At 50.2% G+C, this 19898-nt stretch overlaps 1 protein-coding gene across 3 annotated transcripts in view; it reads right to left on the bottom strand.

Annotated features, from left to right (window-relative positions):
• LARGE1 (LARGE xylosyl- and glucuronyltransferase 1) overlaps positions 1 to 19898 on the bottom strand; it is a 318549-nt gene that overhangs the window by 22600 nt on the left and 276051 nt on the right. For all 3 annotated transcript variants that reach the window (XM_040985179.1, XM_040985178.1, XM_040985177.1), the window contains 2 exons: positions 8728 to 8891; positions 1610 to 1888 (listed from right to left, as the gene is read on the bottom strand). In XM_040985179.1, coding sequence (XP_040841113.1) covers positions 1610 to 1888; positions 8728 to 8891 — 443 coding nt within the window. The remainder of the gene's footprint in view (positions 1 to 1609; positions 1889 to 8727; positions 8892 to 19898) is intronic.

Genomic DNA, 19898 nt, shown 5'->3' on the forward strand with positions numbered 1-19898 from the left:
TATCTCTCCCATCCATCTCTCCCTTCTGGAGCCTGCAGCCAACCGTGTTTCACAATCCTCAGGGATCATGGCCACGTGGGGGCGCCCTCACTCCACACCTGGGATTGCCAAGGCTGAGCTGGAAATAAAAACTGGCAAGCGGGGCGGGGAGTTGGGACTCACAAGTCTGGCACCACAGCCCCCTCCACCCTTATCCTCTGCGACTCAGGGTTATACTGCCCAGGTCCGACTACCCTGCTGCTGAAGACACAGAGAGGGGGCGAGCAGGACCTGCAGGCAACAGATGGATGCTAGGCCATCTCAAGACCTCCTGGAAGAAGACTTGGCTTTTCAGAGCTGCACAGAGGACACAGGCAGCCTTCCCTTGCTGAGGGAGAGCAGGCAATGGGGTAAGTGTGTGTGTACTGGGGTGCTCACAGAACCTGTGGTTTGGCAGCTGCAGGACTCCAGAAAGCTCTTTGCAGAGACCCAGTGAGACAAAGACAGAGACAGGCATGCAGAGGGCAAAAATGAGATTCCCATGCGTTCTGGAACACTTAGGAAGCCAGAGGCAGCAAAACAGACACTGCTCCAAACCCTGGGGTGAGCTCTGTGCACTAAGCAGGCTGTTTTCCTTCCCCAGGCCTCTGCTGTCCTTCCTGGAGGCCCAGGGGAATCGTGGCTGGGTCCCAGGGTTTATACAATACAAGCCTGCTCTCATGGTAGTCGGGTCCAGGCCAGCGCTCAGCAGCAGGGACAATTCAAGACAATAAAAACTGGCCTCTAAAGACTGTTCCTGGATCAGATACACCTGCGCCTTTGATCGTCTCTTGGGTAAAATGAGACTTCCAGGCTGCAGGAACGCACCAGCTGCCTTCAGTTCCCATGGTTTACTGTTCTGTGGGAAACGCTGTCCCCCACACAGCCATCCCTTCAGCTGAGTGTGTGCTCAGCTGGCTGGACACCTGCCCCTCTGTGTGGGGAGAGCTTAGAGGAGATGCGGAGAGGCAGCCATGCGGTGATCAGGTGCCTGGGCGGCTTCGGACCTCAGCTTCCCCAACACTGAGCATGTAACTCTGCGCCTTCAGCTGCCTGTTCCCACAGCTTTCCATTGGGAAATGAAGGTGTTAAAAGGCTGTGTGTGTGGGGGGAGCGCAAGGAGACCCCAGGCCAGTGGCTGCTGCTAAGTGAGTGCTTCAGCAGAGACTGGGCAGGCAGCACACTGGGCCCCGGTCCCAGGAACAGCTGGTCATCTCTCTAGGAGGTCCCACGGAGGCTGCCTGATCTTAAAGGGGACTGGGGAACCTGCCCCAAGTTCAAAGATGCCATAGAAAGAGCACCTGACTGGGAGACATGCAGAGGGACTTTTAGACCAAACTCACCTTTCACAATGCAAACTTGAGTTCTTGGATGATGTCAGCTTGCCTAGGGCCACTTCTACAGCCACTAGGACTGAGCTCTCACCGGCATGAGCCTGGAAAGGTCCTCTCCCTCCCCAGAGCTCCATGGTGCCAATGAACCCAGGAGAGCTCTGGGCTAGGCGATGCCCCTTGCGGCCTTGTGGTTCTGTTCAAAGCCTCTGTGGGCCTCCTGGCCCCAGGAGCTGAGTGAGGGGTTCCAGGGTCCTTACCTGAGGTACTCATAGAGCCCATACATGGGCAGGAAGTCGATGTCAGACAGGAACGTGTAGGGGGTGCTGATGTGCTTCATGGCCACGTTACGCAGGAGGTTCACGGGGTAGAACTGGCCCTCCTTGTACACGATGTGGTAGCCCACGTTGTGGCGGCTCATGAGCACCTCGGAGCCCTGGGCGTAGCGGAGGAACTGCTGGGCCTCGGCGTCCGACAGGTACAGGGCCAGGCTGATGGGCCCCTCCCAGTGTTTACAGATGGCTTCCAGCATCTGGAGTCTGTAAGAGAAGGACAGGTGAGTTGCGCACCTGTGCTCACCCCGGAGGTTCTGCCTACACACAGTCTTGCTGCCCACCCAAATCCCTGCCCAAGGCATTCCACACTTGGTTCCCTGACATCTGACATGGGCTCCAAGGACACCAATCTTGGCTGGTTCTGGTCCTTCTGTACTTCCACCCCAACATGTGACATCAACTTCTCATAAAGCCTCAGATTCCTCTTTGCTGGGAATGCGCTAAAGATGCCCTTCTTCCAGGCGTCATGTGTCTCCCCTCTTGGCTGGGCTCATGTCTTCCGCAGTGACCAGCTACAGAAAACAGACAGACCCAGAATACAAGCAGTACACAGAGAGTTTGTTCTTGATAGGATTGTTTTACAAGAAACACTCCAAGGATTTGGAGCTTTCCAGGAAAACAGAAATGATAAATACTTGAGGGGCCAAAAATGCTCATTGCCCCTGATCTGATTTTTACACGGTGCATATGTCCCACAAACGTGTAATTCTCGCATCAAGGGGAAAGAAGGCAACAATCCAGAGACTATGACTGCATGTGGCAGGTGCTCTGCTACATTCTGTGTCCCCAGAATGATGTTGTCTGTGTTTCTCTGCAAGGCCACCGGGGGAGTGTGGAGTTGAGCCAAGCATAGGGAAAAGGAACGGAGTTTCGTGTTGCAGAACAAAAGGTGCTTCTAACGAAAAGTATGTGCAGAGCAGTCTATGAGGATAGCCCCTGCACCCTGCCCCTCCCACCGAGAGGGATCAGAAGTGCCCAGCACATACCATCTATGATGAACAAACGACAGAAACCTATTTCCATTCTTCGCTGCCACCAGCAAGGGGTACGTGTTTATCAGCAGTCTGCTGGTTAGAATGTTCACTTCATTCAATTACCAGGAAATAGATTCTGTGTATTTCTACGTTTCTAAATGAAAGGAAATGGGAACACCTATTTTGTTTCAATGGCTTTCTCAATGGACTTCCAGAGTTAGCTTTTGGTTATTCCAAGAATTAGCGCTGCCCACCCTGGCTTCCTCTCTTGGTTCTGAGGATTTAGCTACTAACTGGGGCAAAATACCCACCATTTCTCATCCCTAACACTGCCTGTTAATCAAATTGTCCAGAGCCACTTTTAAAGAAGATTCATTTATCTGAAAGGCAGAGTTACAGAGTGTGTGTGTGTGTTGGGATGGAGATCTTTCATTCCTGGTTTAGTTTCGAAATGGCTTCAATGGCTGGGCTTGGCCTGGTCCAAGCCAGAAGCCAGGAACTTCATTTAGGTCTTCACCTTGTGGATGTGGAGGACCGGTGACTCGAGCCAGCTTCTGCTGCTTTCTCATTCTGGAAGCTGGATGGGAAGTGGAGCAGCTGGGATTGAACCTGCACTCATATGCATGCAGTGTGGCAGGTAGTGGCTTAACATGCAACACCACAATGCTGGCCTTGACCAGAGCCACATTCTTCATGACATCACCCTGCAGCTAACTTTGCAGGGTCCACACTCTGCCAGGCTCTGAGAGGCTGGGGTTTCCTTTGAGTGCTTTCCTTTTGCACCTCAGTTTTGTCTCTGTAGCCCAAGGGACAGCCACCTGTGCAGATCCTTACAGCATAGGGAGTGCAGGGCAAGAGTGATTTCCAATATGGAGATCTGAGAGCTGCTGGTGAGAGGGCATGGGGCCCAGAGGCATGTCTCACTGGACGTGAGGAAGGGGTGGCATTGATCTGGATTCTTCCATGGACTTGGATTCTAATCCCCAGTTTTCCAACCAGGGAGCAAACCCCACCTGGCACAACTCCCTTCTCAGTTCTGCCAAGAGTTCACAGCAAGAACTGAGACAAAGCGCTCAGCATCCCCATAGAAAGGGGCCGCTGCTGTGAAAAATAAGTTGAGTTTCCCTGGAAATGGTGCCAGATGTTCTGCAGCAGGTCAGTGAGTGAAGGAGAACCAATGATGGCACAGCCCAGGGCTGTTTCTGAGCCACCAGCCCTCCCCTCCTCAACCTTCTCTGAGCTAAGAACCAACCTTTCTGCCGGGATGTGGATAACTGAGACAAACTGGGCTTAGCATCCACAATGAACACATACAGGGTGACGACGCTAGCCCACAGCTCTGCCTCTCCCCTGCTGTGTGTCAGGTGCAGGCCACACGGTGACCGAGCTCCTGGTCGCCAAGCATGGTCACCTGAAAGAGGTGAGTTGTGTGTCTCCATTTCACAGTGGGGGGAGCCCAAGGAGGTGAAATAAGTGACACCTTTCAGTCGGGCTGTACACCCAGGTCTGCCTGAACCCAACCCAGGATTGTTATGCTTTGCAGCTGTAGGTCTAGGGTCAGACATACCTGGATTTGACCTTAGGTCAGTTGTGACAGTCCTCTAAACTTGAACGTCCAAGCATGGGCGCCAAGTTATTCTGCCCCATCTATACACATCCTTTGCCACATCCACTCACATCCAGCTTGGGCTGGGCATCTAGCCTTGTGTTTAAGATGCTGGTGAAGAAGATCCCCTCCCATATCAGAGTACCTGGGTTTTGGAACTGTCCTGGTTCTGGCTTCAGATTTCAGCTTTCTGCCCACATAGATTCTAGGGTCAGCCGTGATGATGTTACATGGGTGGGAGAGCTGGGCTAAGCTCCCAGCTTCAGCCTGGCCCAACCCTGGTTGTTGTAGGCAATGGGTGAGTCACCTATCAAGTGGGAACTCCGTCTCTGTTGCTGCTCTGAAACCTGCAACTGCCACCTGTGAACAGGTCAATGCTACCTTTCCATAGAAGTCATGTGGTTCCAACATGTCCTTTGTCCCATCTGGCTATCATACCATCCCCAGCAAAGCCACTTAGCTGATGGCAGACACATGAAGTAGCCCAGGTGAACTGCTGATCCACAGACTCCTGGGCTCAGAGTCAGGACTGCTTGTTAAGCAGCAATGGATCACTCACTGGTACAACCCCCTAACTAGACTTGAGTGTTAAATGACATCATTACCAAAGAGTCTGGCACACGGTGACATAGACAGGAGATGCTCAGTATATGAGCTGCAATATCCCCCACTTCTCCCTTTTGAACGTGTATTCATCCAACAGACTGTTTATTGGGGATCTGCAGTGGGCCGGGGACGTCACCCAGGAAAAGTGCCTGTCTTACTGGAGCTTGAAGCATAGTATGCATGTGGGAGAACACTGTGATACATCCAGATGCACAACAGAGGCACAGAGCAGGGACAAGTACAGAAAGGAACTGCAAAGCCTGGCCAGGGGAAGCTCCTCCAAAGAGGTAGGAGAGACCTAGAGCTGTGGCTGGAATGTCCCTGCCCTTCCCTGCTGAAATCCTAACCTTGAGGTGAGGGCTTTAGGAGGGGGAGGATTGGGGATTAGCCCAAGCCACTGGGTGCTCACGAATGGAGCTAGTGCCTTAGGGAAGGAGGTCCCAGAAAGCTGCCTGGCTCTTCCCACTGTACCAAGGTACTATGTGTACAACAGGAAGCAAGGTTTCACCAGGCACACGAGGCGACACCCTGACCTCGGGCTTCCCAGCCTCCCGAACCATGCGAAAGTGATGTCTGCTGTTCATGAGCCACCCAGTGAACAGGTGTAAGACATCCAACAAACAAGAAGAGTCCAGCTTGGTGGAAGTCTGGGAGAAAAGCTTTCTCAGAGGAGGAAACCAGCTTTTCAGCCAAAATAGAGTCAGCCGGTTCAAGCAAGCAGCGGCAGGACCAGCATGGATGAAGGGTGGAAGAGCGAAGAGAAGAGAGGACGTCGTGGAGGTGGGCATGTGCCAGCTACTATGGGTGGATGCTACTCTGAAGGCAATGAAAGGTCATGGTCATTCAAGGCTTTTAAAGTGTGACCCGGTTGATATTTTGAAAAGCTCCTTCCCTTTGCTAGAGACAGAGACCCAAGGAATCTAGGATCTCCTGGGGAGCTTCAAATACAGATTCCCGGGTCCCTCCTAGAGACTCCAGCAAATCTGTTTTTCCAGCTTGTGCAGACAGCAAAGAGGAAACCCATCAGCCACATGATGCTCTGCGGGAGTGGTCTACTTCACCAGCAGCTTTGTCTGATGGACTCCCCCAGCATGTGTCTTCCCAGTCAGGCGTTGGAGTTCAGGGTGGCCCCCGTCCCGACCGTCAGCCTCCCTTGCCCTGCCAGCCCTTCCCTTCTTCTGCTGGGATGAGCAGAATGGGTCCAGCTGAGCATGCATCCTGGCGTGCAGAGCTGCCTGTGGTGGTGGCACTCATTTGTTCTGAAGGGAATCCTAGAGGGAGATGGGCCTGGGAGCTGGCAGGCCAGTGCCTTAATTTGTTGTGGCATTCACGTAGGGCCTACTTCTGACTTGAAGATTTACAAAACACACTCAGAGTGTTTCTTAAATTAAAAATCAATGCAACAGGCCCCAGTCAGCACATGGCATTGTAATAGGCTGTTCAGGATGGAAGGGAAGTGGCTGCAGGAATTCCTCTGTTGGCATCAGCTAGGATACTGCTTTGTGGCTTCTCACTGTGTTCTGCTTAGCAGCTCTCACCAGGCATCGGATGGCAGCACGCATCCCCCTTCACTGTGTGTGTGGTGGTGGGGGGTAAGTGGGTATTCAGCATCTGCTATGCACAGGGTGTGTCATGAGGGCACTGTGAGGGCAGGTCCTGCTGGGGGCACCTGCAGCTCATGCCCGCAGGATGCTACCCACTGGTTTGCTTTTTCTCTGTGTACAGAAAGACACATTTGGGTTGCTAATAACTCAGGTCATTTTCCTTCTGTGTGGTTATAATTCCAGATAGCAAATTCTCTTGTTAGTATACAGTGTGTCAAAAAAAAAAACACTAGGGGAAGAGAAATTAATATTTGCAATATTTGTTCACAGGGACTACCTGGTAGGCACCTTACATTTTCTTATTTCACAGGATCTGTGGCACACCCCCTGTGAGCCTGACAGTGGCCAGGCCACTTCCTGGAATGTGGCTGATAACCTGCTACCCCTCCCGTTTGCTGGGAAGTGGTACCAGTGGACTCCAAATCCAGGCTTCTCCGGAGTACCTACCACATGCTGGAGTCCTCATCAAGATGCTTGGGTCCAGCCTGTGCTTGCTGGGTGTAAACCAAGGACCACAGGCTTCCACAGCACTGCGCATTTCCTCCTACCCAAGACCTTAACAAGGTGTGGGAGACAACCAACCCCAAAGGTGCCCAAGCTCCGGAGCTTTCTTTCCATATTTCCAGGGTCTCTTACCCAGTACCACACAGGTCAAGGGCTGGATTTAGGGAGCCTTGGAATATAGAGTGAGGCTAAGTTTTGGGCCTGTATCTGCTCGTCTGATCTCTATAACCCTAGAGAATGATGAAGCACTTGCTATTCCCAGGTTACAGCTGAGAACACTGAGATTTGAAGGTGTTAATGGGACTTGTTCAAAACCCAAGAAGAGGCAGAGCCACAGAAGACCCATAGCACCCGGCGCCAGGGACCAGGCCTCCTTCACTGTGTGGCCAAACTGAATTCGGATGCGAGACTAGGTCAGATTTCTGCAGTAGTCAGTGGCCATGGACTTCAACTGACAATGTACTGCTGACAACTGAAGCCTTTGAATGCAACTCTGATGAACCATTAATTCTCAGAGAGATGAGATCGTGGGCATAGGCAGAACTCACTCACCTGTGAAAACCACAGCATCTGAGGCACCGCCACGCTGTGCGCAGAACAGAAGCCCCCACTAGATTCCCACTCATCATTCCATGGAAGATTAGATCTTACTTTCATTTTCTATAGCATAGGGGAGAATCGTGTACAGAGAAGGCTGGTGTGATTAGGTGACTTACCGATGGAGCTGTTTGGTGCTGCAGGGAGCTTGGGCATTCGGACCAAAAGCAGGTGAGATGCCAAGAGGACATAGTCAATTCCTCTTTTTGTTTTTCCCTTTCTCTCTAACGGCACTTTTCAAATAAAATAGATAGATCTTTTTTTTTTTTTTTAATAGGAGCCAGCCTTGTGGTGCAGTTAATCTAACATAACATACCAAACTGGGCTCCACTTCCAATCCAGCTCCTTGCTAATGTGCCTGGGAGAACAGCAAAAGATGGCCCAAGTGCTTGGACCGCTGCACCCACGTGAGGCAGAGTTCTATGCTCCTGGCTTTGGCCTGGGTCTGCCCTAGCCATTATGCCATTTGGGGTGTGAACCAGTGGGACAGACGGCCTCTGTTTTTCTTGCTCTCTGTGAATCTGCTTTTCAAATAAATTAAATATTTAAGAAAAGTTTTGGGGTGTCTCTGGGACACTATTTTGATCCACTATCTAGGCCAGGTCTCTTACAGGGATTAGAGTCCGAAATGCCAGCCACCTCCCCTGGTTTCCTCGAGGGCCCCTGGGACCCAGCTATGTAACTACCCAGCCGAGCTCATTCCCTACCACTTCCTCACTTCTGCCTGCTCAGCTCTGATCGCACTCTGGGTGTTCCCAGTGGGCCTGACCCACCCTGGGAGGCACCTTGTGTTATACACTGCCCATGGGCAGGGTCAGATCATTGCTACCCCATTATGGTCCACACATGGTTGTTCACTTAGTGAAAGGACACAGCATTTTTCTAGCAGCAGCAGCTGTAGCCTGGGTCTATATCTTTTCTTTTTTGATCATGTGAGTACAAGTCTATCTCTTCAGATCCAGCTACTCCCTTTGCCCTCAAACAGTCAGAACGCCTTGGTTTTCAGTGGCAGGAATAAATGAGATGCAAGCCCCATGTCACTGGATTGTAAAATGTTAAAACTGTATGGCCATCTCTCCCTTCTCCAGTTGACCCTCCAGGCAAAGAGCGGTCATGAGGGGACTGGGTAATGGGTGGGGCCCCTGATCCTACCTGTCCATGGAGAGCTGGGCAACCAAGGTGACGTCCGTGTTGTCGGCAGCTGGCTCATATTCATAGTGCAGGAAGTACAGGTGCGTGCGGTGGACAGTGAAGCGTTCTCGCCGGAACTCATAGCACAGGTCGTCCTCATCCAGCTCTGAAAGCTGCTTCTGGAGCTGGAAGGTAGGAGCAGGAGCTTGGGGACAGGAAAGCCAGCTCTCGGGGCCTGGATGCCTGCCCGGCCTGTGCCCTGCTTTCCTGAGCTTATCACCAGCTGAGATGCTATTGATGGGCACAGGTAGATTCTGCTTTTAGTCTTTCCCCCAACCCCACAATTCAATCTAACTTCAGGAAGGGACTCAAGAGAAGCAGGCCACCTTGTGGCCAAGAACTATGACAGTCCTCAGTGACAAAATGGGTGACCTATCATACAAATCAAACAAATGCTTTTTTAGACAATTTAGCCCAGTGAGGTCAAATAACAAAGCGAAGAAAGACCAAAACAGAAAGGACCTTGGTGTGACCTGATGCTTTTCTCTCTGCAGAGCTGCACATTTCAATAATTGCACCAGGCATTGGAGAGAAAAATGAAACAAATGCATGACCAATACAAAAATTCTTTTCCCTCCATTTCATCTGAGTTCAATCAGAGTCTAGGCAATTTCTTTTCTCTCTCTCTCTCTTTTTTTTTTCCCTCTTTCCCTTTTCTCTCAGGAATCTGTTGGTAGAAGTCAAACCAGTTCCACCCCTCTCCAGGATAACTTGCTCTCTGGGAATTGAGGACTTTTGCATTTGGGACACAGTTAACAGATTTTAGAAGTATTTAAAAAAGTTCATGGAAACATAGGATTAAGATTGTCATAAACAGTTTTAAAATTCACACACAGTATTTCTGGGGCCAAAGCTGGGGGCTGGAAGCTCTGCCCAGGCCTTCCACATGGGTGGCAGGGACTCACTGACTTGAGCCATCACCTGCTGTGTCCCCAAATTCTCATCAGCAGATAGGTGGAATTAGGAGCTGGAGTGGGTACCCCACTTAGGGAGCACCGCTGTGGCACGGTAGCTGCTCTTGCATATGGATGCTGGATCGAGGCTACGATGTTCCATTTCGGGACTGGGAAAGCACTATGACATGGCCCAAGTATTTTGGACAATGCCACCCCAGGGGGTGACACAGAGGAAGGTCCTAGCTTTAGCCTGGCCCAGCCTGGATGTCATGGCCATTTGGGGAATGTACCAGTGGACAGAAGCACTCTTTTCCTCTCTCTCTCCTTCCTTCTTGCTGCAATTCTGTCCTTCCAATAAAAATAAAGGATTTCCGCCCCCCCCCCCCTTTTAGAGCACTCATCCAGTGAGTTGCTAAAAGCAGGAGCCAACCTGAAGTCATCTCTGATTCCATGTCAGGGCACCTAGATCCTGTGTGTTCAGTAAGTCCTTGAGGCATGTCAGGCCCCCTAACTGCAGGTTAAGGAAGTGAGGTAGGAAAGAAGCAGTAACCAAAGAGTGCTCCGAGTGCAACCCGACCGTGTGGGGCAGGTCAACCAGAAGTCCGCATGGTATTGAGATTTCACTTACTAGAGCTCACCACTAGCACTGAATGGGGCAGGTAGGGCTTAGTCAATGCTGCTGTTGGCCCACCCACCCTGGGTACTATGGGAAGCACATTAGGTTTGCTGTTGGGCAAAACTGTCTCTACACCAACTAGATGCCATCCCGGAGCTTTAGTTATCATGACATGACACGGGATGACAGTCCTTGCTACTTTGCTGATATGGACTGAGTCCATGCTATGGGCTAGCTGCCATGCTGAACGCTTCTGGGCTCATCACTCCTTCAGAGTAGGAGGACCCCAAGCTTGGGGTTTGGCATCTGTCAGGTGACAGAGAAGGAGACTGTCTGGGCTGGAAATCCAGCCTTTGGACTCAAACTGGGGACATTTTAGAACACAGTGACTTCTTCCCAGGGGATGGATGTGCGAATCAAATGCAAGAACGGATGATACAATGTTCCATGAACAAAAGAAGGGCATACAACAGATATGCAGTGTGGTCCCAATGCAGTAGAAAGACAAACAAACAAAACTCACCAGAAAATAGATGAAAGGGAACACATTACGATGTTAACAAAGATTTTTCTCTGACAGATGAATTTTATTGCCTTCTTTATACTTTTCTGTGGTTAACTAATTCCCTGCAATTTTCTCAAATGAGCTATTGCTCCGGATAAGGACTGCGTACACTGTAAATGCTACAGGAACCTAAGCAATGTGATTATGGCGCTATTATGCACCTTTTCAAATTCTAATCGGGGCTCTCTTATTGCTGGCTGCATGGCTGATGTTATCTCAAGGGGAAGGCTCAAGCAAGCTTACCATGGCCTCCTTTTTGTAAAGAGCCATGGGTAATTTCTCTGGAGAGACACTGGGCTGGAGCGAGTGTTTTCATGAACGAGGACCATATGATGTTGCCACAGGGGGCATGGGCCACGGTGGGAGCACATTGCTTTCAAGGAGCAAGTGACAGAAACCAAAGACAGATTTCTCCAAAGATAAAATGCATTCGCTAAATTGCTTCTTAGGGCAGCCAGCTGAAGCACAGGAAGATTTGGACTGCAGCGAAAATGGTCCTTTGAGCAGTTTGTATTCATCCTCCCATCCTTTGGCAAACCACTGCTGACTTGGCTGACCTCTGAGCTGGCGGAAATGATGGCCAGTCACGCCTGAGGATTCCAACAGGGATGGCAGTGTGCCCCCCAGGCTCTGGCCTAAGGGTCCTGGGTTCACAGTTGGACAAAACCAGAGTGAGATCATGGGTGAACTAGAAACTGAGGCTCAGTCTCCCTGGCATTCCTTTTTTCTGAATAACCTTGAGCAAGCCATGGCTCGCAACAGTCAGACCAACCATCACAGAACAAGTTCGTAAAGCAACAGTTAGTGTGCAGACGTTCCTTAGGCCAGGTAGTACGTGTACAGCTTTGCAGGAACTGCCTCCTGCCGACTCCACAGGTTAGGGACCACTACCAGTCACATTTTCTAGGGCGAGACATTTGTCATCTGTGAAAGCCTTAGGCTCAGTTCATGCTTGTGCAATGGAGAAGCAGGATAGCTGAGATTCAAACCTGGATACATTTCAACAAACTTTATATGGGATGGTGTTGCAGAGTAGTAGCTAAAGTTGCCATCTGCAAGGATGGCATCTCATATGGGAACTAGGACCAATTGGAGTCCTGGCTGTTCCACTTCCAGATCCCTGCTAATGCATCTGGGAAAGCAGAAGAAGCTGACCCAAGCACTTGGGCCCATGGCACCCACATGGGAGACATGGAAGAAGCTCCTTCTTTTGGTCTGGCCCAGGCCTGGTGGTTTGTAACCATTTAGGGAGTGAACCAAGTAGATGAAAGACTGCTTGTCTCTTTCTGTCTCCCCATTTCTCTAGAGCACTAGTCTTTCAAACAAACAAAATAAATCTTTTCAACAACTTGTAGAAAAATGGAATAGGAAGGTAAGGATTTTGCTGCAAAAATTCTGAAATCCTTGCATGGTGTCCTCATAATATGTATTTTCCATGAATCTTCTGGAATTCCTTCCTTCGCATGGATTTGAAAGGGCAACTCTGAGCTGAGCTGTAGCCCAAGGAATTTGGGGGAGGAAGCTGAGGTTCATTCAGATAGCACTTTCAAACATCATTCAGGGTATCCTCACTTTGCTTTCTTGGCTGAGAGCCCGGGCAAGAAACTCCTGGCGGATGGGATGGAGGGCCGTGTCACAGCATGGAAGGAGTTCTGAGAAAGACCACACAGCCATCTGGAGCATGCATGGGAACCTTAGTAAATAACAGTCATCCAGCATCCTGAGCCATGACCAAGCTCCCTGTGCTACTTAACCACCAGTGCAATGGGGCTCCTCTGGCCCCTAAGTCCCAGGGAGCCCACGGGGAGCCTCAGGCACACCTGCTTGTGTCTCCTTGTGACATCCCCGCTTCTGCTGTATTGGGGGTGGGGGACACGTGCTACGTGCCACATTGTTTTAAGCTTCTGCTTGGTGCTGTGTTATTTAGCCCCTCAACTCTTTCAGGTAGGAATAAGCATGATTCTCATTTTACAGATGAGAAAAATCAAGTTACAGGGAGATTAAGAAGATTGTCTGAAACTTCATAACTGGATATGACATGAGGTGGTCTTATTCTACATCTGCCCTGTTATCTACTGCACAAATAGAGTGGGCCACTGGTCCATGGAAGAGTTAAGAGAGAAGACGTTACAAGCTGAGGCAGGGTTGAGCATCTGACAAGGGTAGAGATTACACCTGGAGTTTATACGGATCAAAAATGGCTCAGGACTGGCTGCATCTGGACAGGAAGCAGGCAGTCAGCTCAAAGAGGTGCGCCTGTGGCCCAGACATTCACCTACAGACTCTCACAGCCCCCATGGCTTCTCCTCCCTGCATCCCCTTCTTGGACTCCCAGGCCAACACTGGGATCCCTTAAGGCCCTGAAACTTGGCAGGTCTAGAGAAGGGCACCGGAAATTGGCCCTGGATGGCTTTAGGGCTGTGGGTGCTGTCCATCTGGGACTCTGTGGCTGCCCACCGTGTGATTAAAGAATTGGTGACATGTGGCTTGCACATGAGAGCAGGCATGCATTCCGGCTTTCCTCCAGGGTCTCTCTGGGATACAGCAGTTCCACACAACCATCTGTTCCCTGGCATTGCTGTGCAGAATAATGCAATACAATGTTTATAGAATCTGTTTGTATGTGTCTTATTTTTAACATCTAATTCAGCCATGGTGATGCTGCTTTTTCTCTTAGTGGGCTTCAGGCTCAGCGGGTCTACAGGTGACCTACCGTCTTTCTAACACAAGAGTCTAGATCCTGGAAACCTTTTGCTTCAGAGAGGATACAAGAGGATCTCTAAGAGTAGGAAGGGAAGACGCCCAAGAAAAACTTTTTGGACAATCAATACTCATAACAAGAACTGCACATGCGTGTCCTGCACGTTCAGTGCCTGAACCTGCTGAACCCTCCTAAAATAGCCGGGGTTGGGTTTATGGATTAATCACTTTACAGAAGGGAAGACAGAGGTTCCTGGAAGGCTACAGTGATGAGATCTGTCATAGATCTCATCTAGAGCCAAGTTTTCTGATTTTAAGTACAGGAATCTTCGCAACGCACCCAAGTGCTTCAAGAAAAGGACTTGTCGGAGGTCACTGGTTCAACAAAATCTATGGTGCATATCACAAGCTGTCTTACATAAGTATGAAGATTTGCTAATGAATTTTAAAAATATTAAAATCCCTGGAGTCCCAAAGCTTGTGTTCTAGTGAGGGACACAACATCATAATAAAATCCATGGGTCACAGATAGACCGGGTGAAGCTAAGTATTATGGAGAAAGCTGGGAGAGGCTGGAAAATGGGGAATGCTGGGCTAGTGGGTGGGTTGAGATGACAGAGAGCATTCAATAGGTCTGGAAAGACCACCCCACAGAGGACTGGGGCTCCACATCACTTCCAGCTCTGCCAAGACTCCATTTGGTGACTTTAACTCCTTAAACTGTTCTTTCTCAATGATGGAAATAATAATGGCTGGCAGGAATGGTTAGCAGGAGAGTAAGAAAAAATTATCTAAGACCAGAAGATTCACCAATGACTTGGGGCTAGCACAGTTACTTCTCAACACGCAGCTGCATTTAGCCGAGAGGTGAGATCCTTGCCACGTTGATTTAGAGTAGAGGTGTGGAACCTCTTAAAAACAACAAAAACAAAACAAAACCAACACAGGACCATTTGGCTATTTATAACAGCAGTCACAGGTCATATCAAATTATCAACTTAAAAATGAGCCTGCTATACAGATGTACTGAATTTCGAGTTGTACCTGCAGTTACCTTGGCAGGACTAGACCAAATGATTTCACGGGCATGACACAGCCTTGGGCTAGACACTCCCAATTGCTGTTTTAGCTTGCACACTGTCCCAGCATTCAGGAGGTGTGTGAATTTCAACAAGGAACTCATCCCTTTGAGCTCTGGTTTCCTTATCTGTGAACTATGACTCCTAAGGCCTCCCTCCTATCATGGCCAAGATTAAAACTGCAATCCCCCTTTCCTTTCCCTACAGGAGACCTCTAACTTCTGAAGGCTGGAAGAAGGCAGAGAGCATGCAGAGCGGTCCTGATGCAGGGGAGATGAGAGTGACTGACACCCAGCCCAGGGATGCCCAGCAGGCTTCAGTTCCCACATCAAGCACAGCAGATTGACACTGAGGACCTGGGGAGCTGCCTTGGGGGTTGGTGGCAGGGAGTCACTAGATGGTTTGCAATTACTGACACCTGCTGTGGGCCTGGGATAAAGCCCTGCATTGACTGTTGACTTACAATTCTTCAGAAAGAAAAAATTTAATTGGCATGTGGTCTATTTTTTTTATTTTGTGTATGTTGGATATGTTTCATAATTTATCTTTGCATATAAAAATGGATCTATCCTTTACCATTAGTCTTTCTGAAATATCTTTTGGGTTGTCTGCCCCCTTCTGTTTTTTTCTTTTTCCTTTGGCTGCCATGGGAAGGATGAACGGATGAATAAGGAGGTGAGGCCAGAAAGGGCTGGTTGGCTTCTGATAAAGTGGAAGTGACAGCTGTCAGAAAGGAATCTGCAGAACAAGAAGTGTATCGTCTCAGGCCATTTCCCGCCAGGATAAACAGCAGTTTCCTCCTCCGGCCAAGCCCCGTGTTCGGCAGCCTATACAACATAACTCCAGTCATCATAATGGGTAAGCTGAGTTTGCTACACTTAGGTTATTAAAAGAAGGGCAGGTAGCTTAGCAAGATTCCCCTGCAAATGAGTTAAAACCTAACTCTTTGAATGATGTGGCATTTATGAGGTGAGTGCCTCTTTTCCAGAAAGTTCTTTAGGTGGAGCAGGTACCACTGTGCACATCCACTGTGCAGTGCGCGCTGTGTGGTACTAGGTGGCACGCTGCTCACACATGTTCTGTACACTTTGCCAGGCTTTCGGGTGCAAGGTGGGAGGTGGGAAATGTTGTTAGTTTTAGTTGCCCCAGAGGACAGGACTCATCCCCGCAAGGAGTCGAGTGGCTCAGCCTCTGGACCCTGCACAGAGAGATGCCTCACAGGCAGCGAGCTCGCTGGTTTCAGAGGATCTGAGCAGAAAGCAGATGCAAGTCCACTAGGAATGCTGTCGCAGCATCTTCAGACAGACGGGGCAGCAGGGACACGGCGTGGGGTGAAGAATGTCTGTGATTATCCAGCTGTGTTCTGTGGGGTCTTGGTAATGTTGAAGGGGCCAGTGGATGAGGCGGGGAAGGCAGAATTCTAGCCTCCATCCTGACCTCAACCAGCTACTAGTACCCAGTGCCAATCGAACACTTTGTGCATTACAGAAATTAGCTGCTTTATTCCAGGGAGAGCTGCTACGATAAACTAGGGGACATAAGTAGTCAGTTCTCATCAGCTACTCTCATCCCACACCATTGCTGGAGTCTCTCCTCCAAACCCAGCTGCCCTGGTCTTCAAGCAAACAGCCTGCACAGGCTCTGGCAGGGGCCTGGGTCTGGATTCTTAGCTCCTTGCTGAAAAGCTGAATCCCTGCCTGTATGTTTTTGTTTACGGGCTGGGTAACAAGGCCAAGCAAATGGCCTCTTGTTCCTAACCTAAGTTTCCAAGTGATGGGAAACTCCAGCATTGCTGGACCTGCAGCACATGTGACAGCCCCCACTACCTTTAAGACAAGTTCCTATGTGACCTGTCCTTGTGTAAGTTCATAAACTTCAGACCTATTCACGGCACTGTGATCACACAGGCTGAGTACTGGATGGTCTGTGGAAAAAAAAAAAAGTCTGCTAAGGCATTGCGATATTTCTGGTACCAACTCTTTCTCCTTTGGCAATTTCACATAAATTGTGCATGAAAAACACCATGTCAAAAGGGCCACTATCCCCATTTAGCAGATGGCAAAACTTGGGCTCAGAACATCACGTGACTTCTCAGGAGGTCACGTGGCATTGATGAGTGAGGACATGACTGGGGGGAGGGGCACATCCTGACTGCTGTGGATAGCATGTACTGTGTTACCCCTCCTCCCCAGGCTCTTGTGCTGCAAGCTCGGTACCCAATGGCACAGTGATGTTGCAAGGTGGTGGGCCTTTAAGAGATGGGGCCTGTTGGGAGCTATTTACCATTAAGGACACTGTTCTCAAGGAATTAAGGTGGTCTTGTGGGTGCCTGCATTGGTTTTAATGAGCTTGAGTTATTATAACAGCATCAGTCTGATCCCAAATTGCTCTCTGCTCCCTGCCTTGAGACGTGGACCCTCCATGCTGCACACATTCCCCTGACAAGGGTGCCTTCACCCAGATCTGCCATGAGGCCCTCACCAATGCCACACTGGGGCCAGTCAAACCTCCACGATGGTGAGCAACACAAAATCTCCTGTACAATGTTATCCAGCTTTGGGGATTTCTCTATAGTAATGGAAAAAGAGATGATTTTCTTAATTCCTCATCACCCTCACTCCTTTGTGGGGAAATGCTGGCAAAGTACCATGAAAGTTCCCGACCCCTACTTCTCACGTTGCCTGTGTTTGCATGTGAACTCCACAGTCCCTGAAGCTGCCAGGCTGTGTCCACCTCGGGTCTCCATCGTTTGTTGCTGCTCCCCGCCTTGCACAGAATCCACCTTCCCAACCCCCACATTCCTCTTACTCATCCTTCAAATAGCCCTTCCTCCAGGAAGTCTTCTCTCTTTCTCCCAGTTATGGGATACAATCTTCTTGTGTGCTTTCAAAACCTTGGCCATCCTGGCACTAAAGGACACTGCACAGCTACTGCCTGCTTGCACCTCTCATGAGACAAGCATGTGCTAGCTGGCCAGGCTTTAATCCGCAGTGGCTCCCACTGGGTCCCTCCCACTGGCCACTGTCTGAATACACATCTGCTGACTGGAGAGTGAGTCTGGAGGCTGAGCCACGGCTTCTGAGCACACATCCCAGCGGGAAGAGGTCCCTGGTTTGCCTGTTTCCTGACTCACCAACTGCACACTCATTACAGCTCGACTGACCTCTTCCTGCGGTGCTGGGAGCCCCGAGCTTTGGCCAGGATCCCAGATTTTCATCTTCCCTCTGGTTGTGTTGGAGGACAATACTGTGTGAGCAGCACAGGACCAGGTGGTGGAGCTCTCTGCAGAGAGGGGCTTCTGGGAGGCCTGTGCTCCACAAGGACTCCTTGCCCCAGTCCCTGCCACAGCTGGCTGACTGAGCCAGCAGCAGCACATGGCTGGAGCAGGGCACTGCAGCCTGTTGTCTTGATCTATGAGTGCCAGCTGCACCTGTTCCCCTGCTCTCAGCAGCCACCTAACAGTCCATCCACCCTTTTTGATTCTCAAGGCATTGCTCGAGGTCATGTGTTTGCCTGAGACTGGGCAACTGCCTCTAAGTGTTCTCCCTGCCTTCCTTCTTAGCCCCTTCGGTCTACTGTCTATACTGATTGTTTGCAAATGTCAGTCTGACTGTGATTAAGCACCTTTGGTAGGAGCCGGCATCTGACTCAGCAGTTAGATGCTAGTTAGGATACCCATGTCCCAAGGCAAGAGTCCCTGGGCTTAATATCTGGCTCGCTCACTCTGGCTCTTGACTCTAGCCTTTTGCTGATGCACACCTTGGGAAGTGACTGGGATCCTGCCACCCATAGGGGACACCCTGGCAGAGTCCCTGACTTCTGGCCTCAGCTCTGGGTCATTCTAACCATCCAGAGGATTAACCAGGAACTGGCAATGTTTTCCTTGTTTCTCTAGCCCTTTCTTGCACTTTCACTCTCTACCACTCATGCAAAAAAAAAAAAATGGTGGCTTGTCAAACAAAAAAATAATTAAGATATTTTGGTTGGCTCATCACGGTTCAACGAATTCGGTCCAAACTTCTAGGGGTAAGGACTCACGTGTGAGTACAGGAAGCATCTGACTGCACATGGGTAGGGGTGCACGCACCGATGGAAATAGGAAATGCCGCAGACAGTGACCTGAAGCGGTCTTTAAAGAAGTCTTATTTTTATTGAAAAGGCAGTTTTACAGACATATTACATTGTCTGGTTTACTCCCCAAGTTCCACAACGGTTGGAATGGAGCCAATCTAAAACCAGGAGCTAGGAGCCCTTTCCAGGTCTCCCTTATGGGTGCAGGGTCCCAAGGCTTTGGGTCATCCTCTACCGCCTTCCCAGGCTATAAGCAGGGAGTTGGATGGGAAGTGTAGTACCCAGGACATGAACTGGTGTCCATGTGCAATTCCAGCACTTGTAGGTGGAGGATGAGCCAATTGAACCATCCCAACAGCCCCTGAAGGATGTCCTTAGATGGTGATGAAGGAGAATCAAAGTGACTGGCAGCCACATCTGAGTCCTTAAAACCTCTAGACACAGGGTGTTCTGGGCATGGGAACAGCTCATTCCCAGAAGAACAGAAAGCAGGGAAGAGCGTCTCATGTTTTCAGGCCCAGGGGATGAAGACTGGGATAATGGGTTTAGGAACAAGCTTTCTCATTTGAGGGCCTGCCTTGGGTCTGCAAGGATTCCTCTCCCAACTCCTCTAAGAGCGACAGAGTTGCAACTTATTGTGCAGGGTCTGAGCTGCCTTCTGATTTCAAGTCCAGCGTGCTGCACGGTGTCAGGTGCTTACCCATGCTCACTGAGCAAACCTGTGAGTTGGGGATTCTGAGACAGACCATGGAGGATGATGTCTCTGCCCGCCGCCCTACAGTGAACCCAGGGGAGTGCTCCCTGATAGAGGGAGTCCTTGAATGCCAGAATGCCATGCAGCAGCTGGCAGGAACTCATTGCTGGGGGTGCTCCAGTGGCAGCTGCACCTGCAAGCCCTTCCACCAGAGAGGAGAAGGCAAGAGAACAGCTTCCACTTGGTGACTGGAACGAAGTGCCTAATGGACACTCAAATATTGCAACAGCAACCTGCTGTTGCTGCCGAGCACTGACAAGAGCCAAGAGAACTGAAGGAAAAGCCCAGAAGGATGGTACTTCTTGAGCCTCTAAGTGCCTCCCAGAGTCTGACGGAGTTCAAGTGCTTTGCAGGCTTCCTCCCTCCATTGTCAGCTGTGAGGAGCAGCAGACACTGCCAAGTACTGGCCGTGTGGCCGACAAGGGCTCGGGCTGGCAGAGACTCCGCTGTG

The sequence above is a fragment of the Ochotona curzoniae genome, unplaced genomic scaffold (assembly GCF_017591425.1).
Source record: "Ochotona curzoniae isolate NIBS_2020 unplaced genomic scaffold, NIBS_Ocur_1.0 contig_1014, whole genome shotgun sequence".
Classification (NCBI taxonomy): Eukaryota; Metazoa; Chordata; class Mammalia; order Lagomorpha; family Ochotonidae; genus Ochotona; species Ochotona curzoniae.